This window comes from Macaca fascicularis, chromosome 15 (genome assembly GCF_037993035.2).
Source record: "Macaca fascicularis isolate 582-1 chromosome 15, T2T-MFA8v1.1".
NCBI lineage: Eukaryota > Metazoa > Chordata > Mammalia > Primates > Cercopithecidae > Macaca > Macaca fascicularis.
Window position 1 is genome coordinate 127,102,579 of NC_088389.1, and position 20,922 is coordinate 127,123,500.

General features: G+C 36.4%; 1 protein-coding gene across 18 annotated transcripts in view; it reads right to left on the minus strand.

The window, feature by feature from the left end:
* Nucleotides 1-20,922, minus strand: part of ERCC6L2 (ERCC excision repair 6 like 2) — a 136,515-nt gene that overhangs the window by 68,548 nt on the left and 47,045 nt on the right. For 11 of the 18 annotated variants that reach the window (XM_065530871.2, XM_045372872.3, XM_074017996.1 and 8 more), the window contains 3 exons: nt 17,539-17,610; nt 16,777-16,922; nt 4,009-4,104 (listed from right to left, as the gene is read on the minus strand). In XM_065530871.2, the coding sequence (XP_065386943.1) occupies nt 4,009-4,104; nt 16,777-16,922; nt 17,539-17,610 (314 nt within the window). Of the gene's footprint in view, nt 1-4,008; nt 4,105-16,776; nt 16,923-17,538; nt 17,611-17,720; nt 17,830-20,922 lie in introns of those variants that run through there. The other 7 variants (XM_074017990.1, XM_065530870.2, XM_074017997.1 and 4 more) reach the window with 3 other exon arrangements.

A 20,922-nucleotide genomic window follows, 5' to 3' on the forward strand; every position in this document is an offset into this window, starting at 1 on the left:
ACTCAGGATCTCTACAAACCTTCCATTTGTAAATAAGGCAATTATCTGCGAAGCCCAATAAAGTGAAGCGCAGTAAAATGAGATGTGTCTGTATACAGTTATTAAATTATGGTAGATAGCTTTTATTTAAGTAATTTATACACTTATTTAGCCTAGTGGATTTATTATTATTTATTATTCTTTTTGAGATGGAGTCTCACTCTGTCGCCCAGGCTGGAGTGCAGTGGCGCGATCTCGGGTCACTGCAAGCTCCGCCTCCCGGGTTCACGCCATTCTCCTGCCTCAGCCTCCCGAGTAGCTGGGACTGCAGGCGCCCGCCACCACGCCCGGCTAATTTTTTGTATTTTTAGTAGAGATGGGGTTTCACCGTGTTAGCCAGGATTGTTACCATCTCCCTGCTTTGAATTTTTAATCTTATTTTCAACTTTCTGTGTCTTTTATATTTACATACATGTTTCATAATAAGCATAAACCTGAGTCTAATTTTTTCTTTCTGCCAGCTCCACTTTCTTCCTTCTTTCTAAAAAGAGTCTCAACATATTAATATTTATGTTTGGATTTACTTCTGACACTTCATTGGTCATGCTTTCTGAGTTTCCCCCATCTTCCCAACACAACGATGTATTTCCTATCAGGTACTAAAATAATTACATTTTCTTGGTAATCTTGTTTCTTGTGCAAGCTTTACACCTAATATTCAGTGTTTTTCAAAGTGGAGTTGAGAACCAATTGTATCATAATCACCTTGGGTGGTTTTTAAAATTAATTGTGGCAAAAAACACATCACATGATTTACCATTTTAGCTATTTTTAAGAATACAGTTCAACGGTATTAAATTTGGTTTTCTAGCCATCGCCACTATCCATTGCTACAACTTTTTTATTATCCTAAACTGAAATTCCATACCCATTACACAATACTTCCCCATTCCTCCCTATTCTTATCCCCTAATAAGCACTGTTCCACTTTCTATCTCTATGGATTTGACTATTCCAGGTATTTCGCAAAAGTAGAATCATACAATATTTGTCCTTTCAGAGCTGGCTTATTTCATGTAGCATAACATCTTCAAGGTTTGTCTATGTTGTAGCAATGATCAGAATTTCATTTCTTTTTAAGGCTGAATAGTATTCCATTTTATGTGTATATCATATTTTGTTTATCCATTCATCCATCGATGGACACCTGAGTTGCTTCCACGTTTTAGCTATTGTGAATATAGGTGCTATGAACATGAGTGTACAAATATCTCTTCAAGTCTCTGCTTTCAATTCCTTTTGGTATATACCCAGAGTGGAAGTGTAATTGCTGGATCCTGTGATAATTTTATGTTTAATTTTCTGAGGAACCACCATGCTGTTTTCCACAGCAGCTGTGCCACTTGATATTTCCATTCACAATGCACAAGGGTTCTAATTTCTCCATATCCTCAACTAGGACTTGTTGTTTTCTGTTGTTGCTTTTATTTTTACAATAGTCATCCCAAAGTGTGTGAAGTTGTATCTCATTATAGTTCTGATATGCATTTCCCTAATGATTAGTGATGCTGAGCATCTTTTCATATGCTTAATGGCCACTTACATATCTTGTATACCTTTTTTGGAGAAATGTCCTATTCATTGTTAGATTGAGTTGTGTTTTTTGTTGTTGTTGAGTTTTAGGAGTTCTTTTTATATTCTAGATATTAACACTTTATCAGATATGTGATTTGCAGATATTTTCTCCCATTCGGTAGACTGCTTTCTTTCTCTGTTGATAAGTGTCCTCTGATCCACAACCTGGGTGTTTTTTAAAATATAGGATGTTGACTCCCATTCTACATCTACATAATCAGAATGCCTGCAGGATGGAGTCTGAGTATTTGTGTTTTTGAAAATTGTACCAGATAATTATTGTAACTCACTCTTTTAGTTGTTGCCCCTAAATTTTTTGCTAGCATTTAAAAACATTTTTTGGCATACAATTTGAGAACTGACCAGGGTATCCTGGTCCTTTCCTGAGGACAATTCTAAGACAATTTTACCCCTCCTCTACCTGTATTCTGACATTTTATCAAAATTATATAACATTTAGTTCTTGATTGTTACTAATTTTTTCATACCATCCCTTCATATTTTGGGGAATTCCTTTTTTTTTTTTTTTTTTTTTTTGAGATGGAGTCTCGCTGTCACCCAGGCTGGAGTGCAGTGGCTGGATCTCGGCTCACTGCAAGCTCGGCCTCCCGGGTTTATGCCATTCTCCTGCCTCAGCCTCCCGAGTAGCTGGGACTACAGGCGCCCGCCACCTGGCCTGGCTAGTTTTTTTGTATTTTTTTAGTAGAGACGGGGTTTCACTGTGTTAGCCAGGATGGTCTTGATCTCCTGACCTCGTGATCCGCCCGTCTCGGCCTCCCAAAGCGCTGGGATTACAGGCTTGAGCCACCGTGCCCGGCCATTTTGGGGAATTCTTTCTTTATAACTGCATGAAGCCTCTCAGACACGCTCCCAGTGATTTTTCAGACTTAAACTTTTAGCCACAAATTGTAAATACAAGTCAAAATAATTTTCTTTCACATATAGCCATATAAATTTTTTCATTTTGACAACTCTGTTGTCATCTAGAATCCTATAATCCTGATGAAATGTATGTTCTTCAAAGTCTGATCTGCTGAATTGAGTCTGATTCTCATTTCTTTGTTGATAATGTGTCTTTTCCTTTTTGTTGCAGTTTTTATAAATCATCCTCTCCCTGTTTCTCACTCTGGAACCTTTTAGCTCTTCTATCTTTGAAAGTTAGAAATATTACAAACATGTATGTTTTCTCTCTCTCTGTCATTATTCCTACTTCATACTAAATGCCCCTTCAAAATTAATAACATTTTTCTCCAATCATGTCATCAATTACCTCCCCTGTCCTCCAGCCTCTCTGTTCATTATTTCTGGAATAGACAGATGATGATTTCTGGGATTTTTCCTCAATTTCTTTTTACTCATATTTCACACTATTTGTTACTTGACTTTATGTTTAAAAATATTCATTCCTTTTATCTTCCATATCAATTGCTAACTTTAGCCCTCTCCATTTTTTTCAGACCTTCTACTGAGTTACTTTATTTTGGCAAGAGTTTTAACTTCTAAGAACTAATTTGGTTTTTTATGTACTTTTTTCCTTGGCATCCTATTCTTATTTTATTCCCTTCAATGTCTGTTTTCACTTTTGTCCTTTGCTTTCTTGCTAGGCTAGCTTTATTAAAATGTTTCATAATTCTTCATTTCCCATTCATAATTAAAATGATGACTAGGTGAATCACTGGAAAGCCGGTCTGTGTCTCCACACAGGTAACACGTGTATTTCCCCTTTTCATGTCCTGGGGAGATCTGGAAGTACTACAGGCTTCGCTCTGGCTTTATGATCTGGTTCCAACACCCATTCTAGGAAGCTTTCTACAGTCAGATTCCCCATTTATTTATAAAATGTGTAAAATTATTCTTTCAGCTTTAATCAAAGAGTACCTGTTACAGCCAAACTCTCTGTAAAGTAGGGTGTGGGAGGGGAATTTGTATTAGAGTCAGGACATTATCAATTTCCCAGAAGATGCACTCTGTCTACTCCCACATACTGTAGTTGCAACCCCATGCTTAAAATTTCTGTACTCTTTCCTGCAGACTTTGTAGTATTTCTCTGCTGATATCCTGATCACAGATTCTACTTGCTTTTTATCTTCCAGGAGTTTCTCAAAACTTTGGATCTACTAGTATAGAACTATCCTATTTTCCTGCAGTATTAGGAATTTATTCTTTCTTTTTAAGTCATTTCTGTCATATTAACAGGATTCTGAGATGGATGAAAAATAAATGGCTATTTTTGGACTGTTACTTGGCTTGAGAAGGTCAGGATTATCTTAAATGTACGTTTTTACAAGTTTCCCCCTTTCTTCTAATCATAGTCGTAGTATAAGCAATCTTAAAAGTTCAAGAGTATTTTTAGATTAAAAGTGTTTGCAGATCACTTTAAATTTTGTATTATACCTGTCAATGGCTTGAAGATCATTGGCTGGATTCCAAGTAGGATCAAATAATACAACAACATTGGCACCGACAAAATTGAGGCCTAGTCCACCAGCCCTGGAGGAAAGAGAAAAAAAAAAAGCACATTAGAACAGCAAAAAGTAATTGTGCTATAACTCAACTGTGCCAGGTTTCTATAGCCAAACAGTACAATATTTCATTAATTTCATCAAAGTAAGGTGGTGATTAAAATACAAATATGCCACAAATAAAATATTTAAGGCACAATTTTATTTCTACCACTCTAGAAAATCCCTTAAAAACTGGCCATTAGAGCCCATGTAAATAGGTTATGCTGGTTTTTACTTTTGTTTGATACTCAAATACTGTTTCTGCAAGATTTTCCTAACATAATTTTTAAAAACTGTTAGTACATTCTAGCTAAATAAAGTAATATATACATTTAAAAACTCAATTCAGGAATAGATGCACATCTTCTTCTTCCACTAAGTGCAGCCAAAACTCTGGATATTACACAGAAAATAAACAAAATTCTGAAAGGTACAGAGAAGATAGGCAGGCTAGGTACTACAAGGCCTAAGGAACGGCATGACAGTGAACGCTTAGCTTTCCTTTTTGCTTAAGATACCACAGGCTGGGTTCTTAACATATCCCAAGCTGTTGGAAATGCCAAAAGTCACAGACTAAAAAAAAGAAAAGAAAATCCCAAGAAGAGCCTTTTCCCTTTAGCCAAAGAACCAGGAAAGGTATAGCCTTGAAAGGCAGAAAAATGTGAGACAATAACCGCTCTACTCCTGCCAAACACCAAGGAACAGTCTGCGGCGCCGTCCCTACCTCAGTCACCAAAGGACAGTCTGCGGCGCCGTCCCTACCTCAGTCACCAAAGGACAGTCTGCGGCGCCGTCCCTACCTCAGTCACCAAAGGACAGTCTGCGGCGCCGTCCCTACCTCAGTCACCAAAGAACAGTCTGCGGCGCCGTCCCTACCTCAGTCACCAAACGACAGTCTGTGGCGCCGTCCCTGCCGTCCCTACCTCAGTCACCAAAGGACAGTCTGTGGCGCCGTCCCTACCTCAGTCACCAAAGGACAGTCTGTGGCGCCGTCCCTACCTCAGTCACCAAAGGACAGTCTGCGGCGCCGTCCCTACCTCAGTCACCAAAGGACAGTCTGTGGCGCCGTCCCTGCCGTCCCTACCTCAGTCACCAAAGGACAGTCTGCGGCGCCGTCCCTGCCGTCCCTACCTCAGTCACCAAAGGACAGTCTGTGGCGCCGTCCCTACCTCAGTCACCAAAGGACAGTCTGTGGCGCCGTCCCTACCTCAGTCACTAAAGGATGAATGAGGATGCTCGACTTCCACTCTTGCCTGGCTGTAATGAGACACTACCACTGATTCCTGCTAGGGTGGTGTCACGGAAGCATGAGTGAGGAGCCAGAGCTTTCATTTTCTGCCCAATGAGAACAGGGTCTCCCTTCATGGTGTCAGGGGATGCCAGGTGGGAGCAGTAGTAAAGCACTTCCCTCTCAGGCTATCAGCAGAGACCAAATACGGAACCTAGCTTTCCACCCCTACTTGGCTGCCATGGTGTCAGAGGAGGTATACTAAAATGGAAGATTTAAATCAGATGCAGAGTCTCATAACACATTACTCAAAATGTCCAAGACACAACGATACAATAAAAAGAATCACTTATACCAAGAACCAGGAAAATTACAGCTTGAATAAGACTGAGATGAATCAGATGTTAGAATTACCTGACAAGAATTTTAACAGAGTCATCAAAAAAATGTTTCAACAATTACAAACATGCTTGAAGCAAAAAATTGAGTCTCAGCAAAAAAAAAAAAAAAAAAAAAAAAAAAAAAAAGGATATAAAGAGCAAAATACAAATTTTGGAATGGAAAAATAGCTGAAATACAAAACTTGCCAAATGGGCTCAATAGTACAGTGGAAAAGACAAAAGACAGAATCAAGAACCAATATCATTTACGAAATGTGAACAACAGAGAGAAACATCAGAAACCATGGAGATCAGAAGAAAGTGGCGTATCTTTCAAGTGCTGAAAGAAAGGAACTGTCAACCCAGAATTCTATACTCAGTGAAAATATCCTTCAGAATGGGAAGGAGATATGACATTCTCAGACTAAGGAAAACTAAGAGCACCTGTTACCAGCAGACTTAACCTAAAAGACTGGTGGCGAAAAAGTTCATAAGGAAGAGAAAAAAAGATAGCAGAAGGCGGCTTGGAACTACAGAAAGGAAAGAGGAAGATCAGAATAGGTTAAAATAGGGGTGACTATAAATACTACTTTATTTCTCATGAGTTTCATAAATCACTTTCATGGTTAAAGGAAAACTGCAACACAATCTGATATGCTGCTTAACGTATGTAGAGGAAATATCTAAGACAATTATATCTTAAAAGTGGAGTAGGAAAAGAAGCTTAAATGTAAGTAAAATTTCTGTATGTCATTCAAACTAGTAAACCTGTTTATCAGTAGACTGTGAGAAGTTACTATGTACAATGTAATACCCAGAGCAACTACCAGGAAGCTACACAAAGCAATATACTAAAAAACACAGACAAAACAAATACATAAACAAATACAGAATCCAAGAAAATGTCTAAATAAGAGAAACAGTGGAACTAGAAATAGAAGATAAAAAGATAACAGTTAAATAAAAATTATAAATAATTACCCTCAATATAATGGCCTAAATATACCATTTAAAATCATAAGATTGGCAAGGTAGATTGAAAAAACAATATGCTCGCCACAAAAAAAAAAAAAAAAAAAAAAAAAACACTTTAAATATGATGACATAGCTAGGTTGAGAGTGAAAGGATGATAAAAGATAAACCAGGCAATTATTAAAGAAAAAAGCAAAACTGGCTATATTAATATTAGTCCAAGTATATGTCAGAGCAAAGAAAGTTACTAGTGAAAACAGGGACAATGCATGAGGACAAAAAGATCAATCTGCCAAAACACCAAACAGCACCAAAACAGCAGAGCTGAAAAATACACGAAGTCAAATTAATCAAGCTGAAAAGAGAAACAGACAAATGCACAAATGTGGGATGTTGAGGATTATTCAACTGGTAGAACTCCTAGAGAGAAAATTGGCAAGAATATGAGAGAACAAAATGGCCCACGAACAGGATCTAAGTGACAGATACAGAAAACTCCACCTAGAACAGCACAATACACACACTTTTTTTTCCTGGTTCCTATAGAACATTCACCAAGATAGACCAAATCCTGGGCCATAAAACAAACCTCAACAAACTTAAAAGAACTGCAATTACACGGCTATATACTGAGTATAACGGTATTATACTGAGTATGTTCTCTAACAGTAATGGAATCAAACTAGCAACACATTTCAGGAGGACGACAAAAAAAAAAATTCCAAACACTTAGAAATTGAACAACATACATCTAAACAGCTCATGAGTCAAACAAAATCTGAAATCCCAAAAAATTGTGAAAAAAAATACAAGGAGAAATAAATAATAATGTAACACAAATGAAAACACAACATTTGAAAATATGTAGGAAGCAGCTAAGCAGGGCTTAGGAAAATTTATAACACTAAACGCTTATATTAGAAAAAAGCTAAAGGTCTCAAACCAATAATCTGAAGTCCTCCCTCTAAGAAATCAGAAAAAGCAGCAAAAAAAAAAGCAAGCAGAGGAAAGCAAATAATAAAAAAGCACAATCAATAAAGTTGAACACAGAAAAATAATAGAGAAAAATCAATGAAAAAAAGCTGATTTGTTGCTAAACTAGCAATGACAAAGATAAAAGAAAATACACAAATTACCAATAGTAGGAACGAAGTAAGGGGTATCACTACAGATCCTACTGCTATTAAAAGGATAAATGAATGCTATAAAAAATTTTATGGTCATATATTCAACAAGCTAGAAAAAAAACAATTCCTCAAAAACTACAAACCACTGAACTCAACTAAATGAAACAGACAACCTGAATAGTCCTATAACCATTAAAGAAATTGAGTATGTATTTTAAAAAACTCTTAGGGAAAAAAAATAACCCCTCCAGGCCCAGATGATTCCACTGAAGAATTTTACCATTTACAGAAGCATTAACACCAGCTTTATACAATAAGCACATGAAGAGATTTTTAATATCATTAGATATTAGGTAAATGCAAATCCAAACCACAATAACATGTCTCTACATGTCCATCAGAATGGCTAAAATTAAAAAAGTGATAGCAAACGTTAGTGAAAAAGGAGAGGAACTTGATCACCACACACTGCCGCTGGGAATGTAAAACCATACAGCCACTTTGGAAACAGTTTAGCAATTTCTTATAAAACAAAATATGCAACTACCACATAATGCAGCAGTTGCACTATTTAGCATTTATCCCAGAGGAACGAAAACTAACGTTCAAACAAAAATCTGTACACAAATGTTAATAGCTTTATCTGTAATAGCTGAAAACTGGAAACTACCCAGATGCCCTTCAACAGGTGAATGTTTAAGCAAACTGGTATCCACATCATGAATACTAAGAGCAATAAAAAGAAAAGAACCATTGATACATACAACAACTGGATGAATTTACAGGGAAGTATGCTGAGTGAAAAAAGCCAACCCCAAAAGGTTACATACTTTATGACTCCCTTTACGTAACGTTCTTATGTTATTCTAAATTATAGAAATGGAGAACAGATTAGTGATTTCTAGAGCTCAGGGAGAAAGGGGAGAGAGGAAAGTAGATGTGGCTATAAAAGGACAGCATGAGGGATTCTTGTGATGGAAATGTTATGCTCTTCACTGTATCAATGTCAGTATCCTGGTTGTGATAATGTACTACAGTTTTACAAGATATTACATTGGGGGAACTGGGTAAAGAGGGCCTGGGATCCCTCCGTAATTTTTCTTATAAGTACCGCGCGCTAACCGATTGCGCCTCTGGAGCCACTGTATTTTTTCTTAAAACTACTTGTGAATCTAGATATATCTCAGAATAAAAAGTTTAATTTAAAAATATGGCTAACAATAACATCCAGATAGCCTTAACACAGAATGGATTCTTAAGTACAGATTATTTCCACACCACATGTTGATCACAATGCAGGCAGTCAGGGTGCTACTGCATATACTTCAGGCTTGTCATAGTGAATACAGACAGCCAAGAGTTACACTGCAACAGGATGCCACACGTTCTCTCTCCAAAAGGAAGAGAACAAGATGAAATAACATCAATGCTCATTTTATAATGAGCTACATCTAATACTTCCCTGGGCCCAGAGTTCTTTTTCTCCATATATTTTCTCTTTGGGCTGGTGATACCACCCATATACTCACTCATCAAAGCCAAAGCCATGCTAAGTATCACTACAGACGTTTTCTTCTCCATCATTACTTCCCTTTCCCACTAAAAGCTAACCAGTATCAAGTCCTGTCACATTTAGCTCAGAAATGTTTTTCTCTTGAGTCCCTTCTCCACTGTTGTCACCACTGCCCTTTTTAGAGCTATTAGATTGCACTTGCATGTATTACTTCATTGGCCTTCTAATTGTCCTCCCTTACTTCAGACCTTACATCCATGCCCATTCTCACATTACATAAAAATTATTTTAAGCACAGAATATACAGAACTAAGTGTATCAGTCAACTGGAAAACTTTACTTTTGCAGTATAGTCCCCCAAATCCTTAACTTAATCCTTACAAGTTAATAAGTATGAAAGCATTGTAGTTCAAATTACAGGGTTTGCTTAGAAAGCTGTTTGTAGTTTAAAACCCATTAATTCCTATTCATCAGAGACCAATAGGCCTCAGTGACCAGGCCTACCATCTCTGCAGCTGGTATCACACCAGTCATTCTTGATACCTATCCCACAAATGACCAAAACACTTCAAGTTACCTTCATACAATTTTCTCTGCTCTCTTATTTACCTGGCTAACTTCTCCTTGTCCTTCAAGTGTCACTAACAAAGCCTGAACTAAATCTCTCTCCTCTGTGCCTCCTCCTACCCTGCATTCGCCATACTGTATTGAACTATCCTTTTACATGTTTCTGAACAACAACTCCTGCACCCCTCTACTTTTTGAGTTATAAACTTTGAGAGACCTGTCACAGAGTGGATACTTACACTCTCTTTGTTAAACTGAGCTTCGTTAAAATAACCCATGAGTTCTCCTATGGAGTCATACACCCAAGCTATTGCCTTCACAAATGCTAAGCACTAACCACATAAGTTCTCTAGTCATTTTGGTACCTATGCTATTCTCTCTGCCTAAAATGCCCTTTGCCAAAACCTGCTTTTCCTTTTCTTTTTAATAAAATATCTCCAAAGAACAGTTAAAATATCACCATCCTTCCATGGGACTTTCTGATCTATCGGTTTCTTAAATGCCTACGATCTTCACACCTGACTCCGGTATCTGTTTCTTAAATGCCTACGGTCTTCACACCTGACTCCGGTATGTTTCTTAAATGCCTACGGTCTTCACACCTGACTCCGGTATCTGTTTCTTAAATGCCTACGGTCTTCACACCTGACTCTGTAGAGCATGCGCCGCCCGACACTGCTCTTCAAAGGCAGAAATTCTTATCTTTTTCTTGCTGCACATTAAGGGTCCATGACGATATCAATAGTTGAACAAAAAGGTGTGAGACTGAGACAAAATAAAGCAGTAAAGGCAGATTTTAATAACCAGCATATAATATGATTCTCATTATTTATTTGAAAAGAGTGGTTTAGAATCTCTTTCTCTTGGGGTGCATAACAAAAGAAATGTCCTCATTTTTCTGGGAGAGTTGACAGTGTTTTGGAATAATGTTATGAGAGACAGAAAATGATGTTTCTCCAGATCCTCTCAAAGCTCATGATTTCTGGTGTTAGACTACCTAGAGGCACTTAATATCATCTGGAAAATTTTACTTTTGCAGTACAGTACCCCAAAACCTTAGCTTAATCTTTATAAGTTAAAAAGTATGAAGAAAGCATTGTAGTTCAAATGATACGGTTTGCTTAGAAACCTGTTTGTAGTCGACTAGTGTATGATTCTGAAAGTCAAAACCAAGAATGAAGGTGTGCCTAGTATTCATGCTACAGAGTCTTTCTGCCACTTCAATGGAAGCCAAAAGTTTTGTCTTCATGTAACTTGACCTGTGGTTAAGGTAACCGTGAAGATAAGTCACTAAAGATATATTTTTTGGCAGTTTTTATTATTAGTATAAAAATTACATACTGGTTTTGCTAGATTCATTTTTCTATCAGCATACTACTCATTTCTCTTGGGATAAAATTTCTAAAGGAAACTTCTGGCAAAACTGAATGTAAATAATGTGTATATACTGAGTTGAAGATTCCAGCTGCCGATATAATTTTAAATAACAACAATTGTGATCTTTCTGTGTTTTAAACTATCTGATCTACATATCCTATATTTAATACTCTGTAAGACAACAATGATAAATTTTTACATTTTTACAGAGAGAAGGCAAAACCAAAATCCAAGAACACAACGATTTTCTTTCTCTTCCTCAAGTGTTCTCCTAAGCCCAGCTGTCTTTCAGGCTTTTCTGTGAGGCTTCACATCGTCATTTTCCCTCATTAGCTGCCCACACTGTATCACAAACAACTCACACTTAGATAATGCTTTACACTGGATGCTAATCATCCAGGGAAAGAAAAATGATGATAATCTTTTCTCCTACAATTTCTATCAAAAATGCAAATAAATTAACCTTTATTGAGCATCTACTATATATCAGGAACGATGCAAGGTATTTTCATATCTGCTAGTTCTTTTGTTCTCAAGACTTCTTTTTTTGTTGGAGATGGAGTCTTGCTCTGTCTTGCCCAGGCTGGAGTGCAGTGGCGCCATCTCAGCTTACTGTGGCCTCCACGTCCTGGGTTCAAACGATTCTCCTGTCTCAGTCTCCTGAGTAGCTGGGACTACAGGCACGAGCCACTGCACCTGGCTAATTTTGTATTTTTAGTAGAGACAGGGTTTCACCATGTTGGCCAGGCAGGTCTTGAACTCCTGACCTCAGGTGATCCACCCATTTTGGCTTCCCAAAGTGCTGGGATTACAGGTGTGAGCCACTGCACCTGGCCTGTTCTAAAGACTTCTATAAGCAAAATATCTTGATTTTTCAGGCGAGGAAATTGACAACCAGAAAAATTAATTTGTTCAAGGTCTCCTAAGTAGCAAGTGTCTCGATTCAAACCCAAATGTCCTGATTTGAAGTTCAGTGCTCAGTAGAAACTGAATTCTCTCCTTTGGAAAACGGCTTATTAGACACACCATGAAGACGTCACAGAGACCTGAACTCTAAGAAAAGAGTGAGGTGGGATAGGGAGAAAGTATCAGAAAGGATTAAAAAAAATGGGTAAGTTAGGGGATTGGGTGGAATGTAGACACCAAAAAAGCAGAAAAGAAGTTAAAGGTTTATATGTCAAATAAATATAATCAACTATTCCAGCTACCTTCTTGATGGCAAGGTCAGGCATAACCATGTATGATGCCATCTCAGATGCCACATAGGAGCCACAGGTAAGATCTCTACTAGTTGAGGCAGCAATCTTCCAAGATATTCTGAAGCTGTAACTTCAGTCCTTGCTGAAGAAGCAAAGCTCCCGTTAAAGAAAAAAGCCCCAGACTCTTTTCTCCATTTGATGATAACACAACTCACAAGCCTCAGCTTTAAAACTTGTCACTCTGTTCTTACACGGTTAACAGCAAAACGTTACTTGTTAAGCAAAAAAAAATTGAATATTGCTCTTTTCAAACTGAGGATTGGTATTTGAGTCACCTAATGAGTATGCAGGCTGTTTATTCCTTAGGTCTGCCACATGCCCTTCTTGTTTCAAGTAAGTGTATCAGAAAATACACCTTAACTACATCTTAATGTTCTACAAACATGTCTTTGACGAAATAAGTTTTATTATTAAGTATTATAAAAGGTCAAACGAAGTATCCATTTGAACAATGCTTCTAAGAAAACCTAAATAAATATAAAGAGATACCATGTTTATGGATAGGGCGGCTTCATATCTTAAAACCTCTAATCTTCTTCAAACTTATTAATAAATCCATTGATTCTCCAAAACCAAAAAAACAAACCCCAGGAAAAATGCCAGATGATCATTCTTTAAATAGACTGAATCAAATGACTACAAAAAGCTAGAATTTAACACATTGATGTTTTAAACAAAAGGTAACTCCAAAAACAAAAGAGGTCAGAAAGCAAGAAAAACTTTAGATTAAAAATGTGATGGCTGGGCTTGGTGGCTCACACCTGTAATCTCAGTACTTTGGGAGGGCGAGGCAGGTAGATCTCAAGGTCAGGAGTTCAAGACCAGCCTGGACAATATGGTGAAATCCTGTCTCTATTAAAAACACAAAAATTAGCTGGGTGTGGTGGCACGGGCCTGTAGTCCCAGCTGCTCGAGAAGCTGGGGCAGGAGAATTGCTTGAAATCTAGGAGGCGGAGGTTGCAGTGAGCCGAGATCGCACCACCGCGCTACAGCCTGGGCCACAGAGCGAGATTCCGTTTTTAAAAAAAAAGTGATCATTTCAAACAAAATAAGATCAAAAACTGACATTTCTCAGAACACAGAGCAAAAAGACAAAATCTGATAGAAAAGTTCAGAGATTGAAAGAACCAATATAGTTTGAAAGCTTGAAAGTCTGACAACCTGGCATGCAAGAGGAAGGGAGCAGAGAAAAAGGAAGGAAAAAAGTTATTGTTAAAGCAATATAAAATAGCATTTTCCAGAGTTGGAAAAAAAAAAAAACATAAGCCTTCAGAATACAAGCCTACCGTACCCGGCATAAAAAATGAACGAAGATCCACACTAAGACTCAAATATCACCATGAAATTTTAGAATACCGTAGGTGAAGAAAAACTCTTATGAGTTCCCAAAAAGGAATGAAAATCAGATTGGCACTGCACATCCATTTAGCCATACCATCTATCAGAAAACAACGCTGCAAGCCCTTCGAAGATCTAAGAGGAAATGATTTTTGATTCAGAATTATATAGTCCAACAAAGTATCAAGTGACAGAGCAATAAAATACATTTTCTACATTTGCAGATGCATAAAATTTAATTCCTCTATATTCTGGCATAAAAAGTTACCGGAGGGTATTTCCTAGGAAAACAAAGGGGCAAGTCAAGAATAAAAACAGCATGGAACCCAGGAAAAAGATCCAATGCAGAAGAGCAGTGAAAGAAAGCTTCAACATGACAGTTCTTTATCAGGCCTAGAAAACAACTGGGACAGACTGAAACCAAGGAATAAAGGTTTCAGGAGGCAGGTTCAGGATACAGAGGACTCGAAAGAAGAGAATGTGTGAATGAGAATTAGTAACATTGAGGATTATTACAAAGGGCAAAAACAGACTGGGGGGGGAAAAGACTGAAAAAGTCATGATTGAAATTTGAAGTGAACTGAACAGTGCAAACATAAAACATGGATGAAGTCTTAGGAAAGAGAAGTCATATGAGGTTGATGTTAAGACTAATCTTGAATTGACCAACAGGTCATGAACATTCAGATAAGTTATCTTACAGCACTACTTGCCCCTGCATCAAAGACGCTTAGTTTATTAAAACATAGTAATGTAAACGCTGTTTTTTGCCTCCACATTTTAGAGCCAACCTATGGACAATAACTGTTTACTGGTACAGGACTTACTGAAAACATTAATACCCTTGACGATGGAAAAGTTAAAACAGTTAACAGATAATACGTACAGGTGACAAAAGTAGAAGGGTGGGTGGGTGTGTGCTAGTGCTAATACCACACATTACAAAGACTTAGAAGGCATGTAGAAAGTTAACAAGCCGAACATCAAAACTTGAATCATTTTCCAGTAAAATATGGCAGCAAACCAAGAAAGAAGACACAGAATCCAGAAAAAAAGATCTAAGAGGAAATTCAATGGATCTAATGCAGAAGTGCAAAGATTGAAAGTTACAAAAGTAGTTTATAGACAAATAATAATTTTAAAATAGCAAACACTGTGAGAAAAAAGGGGGACAGAGCAGTGAAAGTAGCCTAATACTCTTGCTTAAGAGAAGTTCCAAGTTATATAAAGTTGATAAACTAAAACATAATGAAGACTTTGTACTCTGGCAAGATAATGGCTAAGCTAATGTGAAAACACTTCTGTTACAACAGATATTAAATATAAACCCTTGCGAAATGATAGAAACAGAACAAAAACTGAGCTTATGTGTCTTTTGCAAAACACAGCTGAAGAATGTATTTGTTATATTATGCAAGGTTCCTTATGTAATGACTTATGCAATAAATTATTCAAATTGTCACAGAAAAATAGGAATCCAAAACTTTTTCCCTTGTCTTGTCAGGATGCCCAGCAGAAGCCAAAGCAAAACCACACAAGTGGAAAACTCCTACAACCGGTCTCCAAAGGATTTCCAGAAGAAAAAATCCCACTGAAGATAAGCTCAAAAGAAAAAAGTGACCAAACATGAAGAAGCCATTACCCATAAGCAAGAGCCAGAGGAAACAACAAATAGAAGGATCAGCTCCCCAAGTACAGGAGTTAATAGATAGAACAAAAATGCCATCCAAAAAGACGTTTTTTAAAGTATGATTACAATAAAAAATTCAATGGATAGGTTAAATAGCAATTTCTGACAGAGGTGAAGGGATAATTAGAAGCTTTATGGAGGATCTCAGCAAATGAGCTGGAAGTGAGCAGAAGAGGGATGAGAGACGACTGCTTGTCATTATACAGTCTATTATTGGAACCGTTGTTTAGTGCATCTATCAATTAGAAACACTTTAAAGTTAGAATGCGTATGTGTTTTACGAAATTTAATTGAACACAGTAATCTATGTCATTTGTGCTCTGTATGTAAGGACGCGTGCAAAAAATTACCTCTTGCATTCATTTACAGGAAAATGGGAATCCAAAGCTTTTCCCCATTTGCCTTAGTGGTGGGAATTCAAGAAGAATTAAAGTGCTCAACAATGTTAGCTCATTCATAAACATATTTTATTCTTCAAGTTAATTTCTATTTTAATTTAATTTTTACTTTGCGCATTTTACATGTTTATTTTTAAAGTCCATTGAAATTCTGAAAGACAGTGGCAGTGAATCTATAAAATTCTTATTACACAGGATGTCAAAAGTTATTGATCTGTTCCTTCCTAAAATGGGATTAATCTTACTTAGGTGTTTATGTTGATTTAAATCTTTTCAGAAGTGTGTACAGTCTCTAAAAGATCTTAAAGGGATATTCATATCTAGGGGTTAGAACCAATTTACCTTTCATAAAATCTCTAACTGCAGAGCTGCTCCAGTTGAGATGAGGTAGAGGCAGGGGAGGGAAACGCGAGCCCCTAGCCCCAGCGGGCTCTCAAGGGCTCCCTGACACGGTGGGAAAACTGCTGCTACAGTGAGTCTCAGTTATCCAGTTAATAAGAAGTCTGATTATTCTCACCAGGAGACTTGGGTCAAAACATTACCATAGAAAATTCATAGGAGGAAATATCAATTTTTAAATTTTTACCTTTATAAACCCACACTTCTCAGGGGAATTCAATGTTGATAAAGGAAATGAGAGAAAAGCTTAGCTAAAACTTAAGATATTGAAATTTCAGTCATAATAGTATTTTTGCTGCTGCTAAATAAGCATAGCCATTAAAAATTAATCTAGTAATAGTTTTAAAAATTACCCTAAATCTCAAAAGTAATTGGATAAAAATCAAGTTATTGAATTTAATTTTCTTACATTGTAGAGACAAGGCAAATGTTAACATCTTGTGTACTGTTGAACTCTTTTACAATCTTGAGTCTTTCCTCTGATTTTGTACTTCCATCAAGTCGTCGGTAATCAAGCCCAGACGCCATACAGTACTGCTGTAGCACATCAAGCAACTAAACGACAGGTATGAAGATGGGCAAACATGAATCTTGGTTAAGTAAGTTTCAGACCATTACAAAGTTGAGACTTGTTAAGTATTAATTATTGGTGTTCATAATTTCTTTCTTACAATTCCAAGAGCAATAAATATTTTTCTCACTTCTGACCCATATATTTATTCCCGTTATCCGGCAACATTACGGCTTTAACATTCAGAACTTGTTTTAAAAATCAATCTTTTCATTTTTTTTTTTATACTTTAAGTTCTAGGGTATATGTGAATCTTTTCATGTTTAAGAAACAAACAATATTACTGGTCAAATCATTTACGTAAATATATGTGTGCTATTTTCTAAGTTCTAAAATATCTGAAATGTCTTAAAGAACATTGTAATTATTAAGAACATCAACAGAAAATAAAAATCTATCTTTGAGTTTGATATTTGGCAACCCTAAAACAATTGAAATTTTAGTGTCTGTTTAAAAACTTCAAGTTGCTTGCCTCACTATTTCCTACTGTGTAGATAAGAGAAAATGTGGCTATAAGGTGTCATGTAGGCACGTGCTTTATTCTTTATGCCTCAAAAGTTAGGGCTGGCCAATCAAGGATATACTTTAGATGAAACTCACTTTGGTGGAAAAAGAAAAGAGAAGAACTTTATCTCTGTTTTTCCTGCAATGATTTAAAAGCTGCTGAAGGACCTGAAAACGAACCACAGAAAATCAGTGAACCAGTTCCAACTAAAAGTACACTTTATACATACAAACATCACTTGAGCATTTCTTTAAAATTATTTTCATATAATACTAACCTCAATCATCTTTTCTAATTCCTTTCATTTTTTCCAAGTTAGAGAAATAAAGTATTAGCTATTACATCAAATGTTATTCATCATCATATTGTCAATAAGGAGGTAAAGTTCCCAAAGACTTTTATTTCATCTCATCTGGTTTTAATAAAAAGGAAGCATTTTAGATTATGGGATGCATTTAAATGGATTAATTTAATTTCCAAAATACACTTTCTTTATACCTACAATATGTTAAGAAACTAAATTATAGAGCAGCATTCCTTTTAGGAAGTATTTAAATTGTCCCTAGATGGATGTAATGAAATGTGTTCAATTACATCTAGGTTCTAAAAGTCTTGATATTTATTTTCTTAGAATAATCAGTCAGATATACACCTCTTCTCATTTTCTCCCCTTTGTTTCTCTATTTACAGTAAGCTCTGACTTCCAGATTTGATTTTGACCTCAAAATGCCAGTAATCTGCCCCCACACACAGTGCTTTTAAGGAGGAAGCAAACAGTCCAAAGCCTTGTATATAACAGTCACACTGTTATTTTTATTTCCACATCTGGCAATGACAACTCCAGAACAATGTGCAAAAGCAATCCACAGAGGGGAAAAAGAAATTTTCTATACAAAGTCGAAAATTTTTCTGAAAGATGAAACAAACACTAAAACAATTTATTTAATGATAAACATTTAAGCTTTTAAATTAAAAAAAAAATACTCAATATAATTAATCAAGAGAAGCTATTGTGCTAACTTTGACCTCTACCTCCCCCCAGACCCTCAAAAAAAGCTATGGAGTTAAAAAAAACATCTACTCAGATAACCAATCAAATGGTAAATAAAAATGTTATAGATCAGGTAAACATTACTTTAATATTTGGAGAACATATGAAGTTTTATTTGCATTTAGTTTATTTTTTAATAAAACAACTGATTCTATATGAAGTATGTAATTTGAGTTTCACATAATATTAACTTTTTAAATTGGTAGATAATATTTTTTCTGCTTTACAGAACTGAGCAGAAAATGCACAAAGCTCCTCTTTCCCTACTCCCAACCTCCTCCACACCTTCTCTTATTAATATCTGTATTAATAATATTAGAAAATACAACATCAAGTATTATTAGTATTGGTGTGGTATATTTGCAACAACTGATGAGTGAATATTGATACATTATTATTAGCTAAAGTCTACATTTACATTAGGGTTTATTCATTGGGTTACATAGTTCTATGGGTTTTGACAAATATATACTGAGATGTATCTGCCATTACAGTATCGTACAGAATTGTTTCATGGCCCTAAAAATTCCCTGTGCTTCACCTACTCATCCTTTCCTCCCCCAGAACCCATGGCAACCACTGATCTTTTTACTGTCTCCATAATTTTGCCTTTTCATAGTACTATATAGTTGGAACTATACAGTATGTAGCCTATCAGACTGGTTTCTTTCACTCAGCAATACGCATTTAAGGTTCTTCCATGTCTTTTGGTAGCTTGATGGCTCATTTTTTTATTGCTAAATAGTACTCCACAGTATGGCTGTCACAGCTTTTTAAATCCATTGACCTGCTGAAGGACATCTTAGTTGCTTCTAAGCTTTGACAATTATGAATAAACTCATGTGAGGTTCTTGTCTGGATATAAGTTTTTAACTCATTAAAACTCAATGAATTCACTTGAACTCATTTGGGTAAACACCAAGGGGCATAACTGCTGGATTGTATGGTAAGAGTATTTAAGGTAAAATTTTTTAGTTAAGAGCTTTGTGAGAAACCACTGAACTGTCTTCCAAAGTAACTGTATCGTTTTTCCATTCCCACCAGCAGCAGATGGGAGCTCTTGTTACTCCACATCCTCACCAGCATTTGGGCGTGACAACGTTCTGGATTTTGGCCGTTCTATTAGGTATCTAGTGGTATCTCATTGCTGTTTTAATGTGCAATTATTTAATGACATACCTTGTTGAGCCTCTTTTCATATGCTTATTTGCCATCTCTGTTATCTTCTCTGGGGAAGTACCTGTTCAGATCCTTTGTTCATTTTTAAACTGGATTGTTTGCTTTCCTATTGCTGAGCTTTAAGAGTTATTTGTATATTTGTAAACCACTCCTTTATTGTTCTGCTAAATATTTTCTCCCAGTCTGTGGTTTTTCATTCTCCTTAAGATATTAACATTTTAAATCAAGGATATATTGTATAGAAATCCATTCTTATTGTTTGGGGTGGTATCATAACTATTGCAACTTTAAGTGTTTTCAAATATTTTAAAGTAAAAACAAGTCATAGGAAAAGTAAATGTTTTTAGACTTGAGGTCTTAATTAGGCTAGTTTAAAGAGACTAACTAAATGAACGACTATAAATTAAGATCCCAGAAATTTCCACAATGACAATGTAATCAATAGATGTTGGAGTCTTAACAATATAAACCCAATGTTTTATCACTCAGCTGTCCTCCACAGAACAAGACAATCCACCTATAAAGGAATCATATATTTGTGGGTGTTAACAGCAAAGAATCTTGGATCTTAACTTTCCTCAACTTGGTCAGTCAGGCCTAGAAAGATGAACATGACCCTTGTGTGACTTCAGCAGCACCAAGCTGCATTCCTAGTCTTTATTCCCACCCTCCACAGTAAGTGGCTCTGCAGCATTTCTCAAGAGAAAGAAAAGTGAAGATTTTCATCAGGTGAATGACTGCAACTTGTGGCTAACCCCTGGAATGATAGCTGAGGTCAAAACTCTGACACTCAAGAGAAACAGCTGGGGTCATGAGTGTAGCTTTGAGGCTATGAAGATTATAGCAGGCATTCTGTTCAGAGTCCTTGCACCTGCAGGCTGACCTATGACAAGCCAAGCCAAACAAAGATCTTCTATCACCTGAAATCAAAAAGTACATGCAACTCAAATCTTGGAGTTCTTAAACCAATAGGGAATGATTCTATGATCAGCCTGTAAGTTTTACATTACCAAATCAATATATGAGCAGATGATGCTGTTAGTCAAATGATTTAACACAGTACTAAAAATATATCCCTAGCTTATTACTATCCATCTGTTTGGTGGATGCTCTCTCACAAAGCAAGTAAATTACCCGCATCATTCACATGTAAAAATACTACCAAGTCTCCAGCAACAATTTATGCTTGCCTTTTCCCTCCTAAAAATTAAAATAAAATTAAATCTAATCATTATCTTAGACACTATTA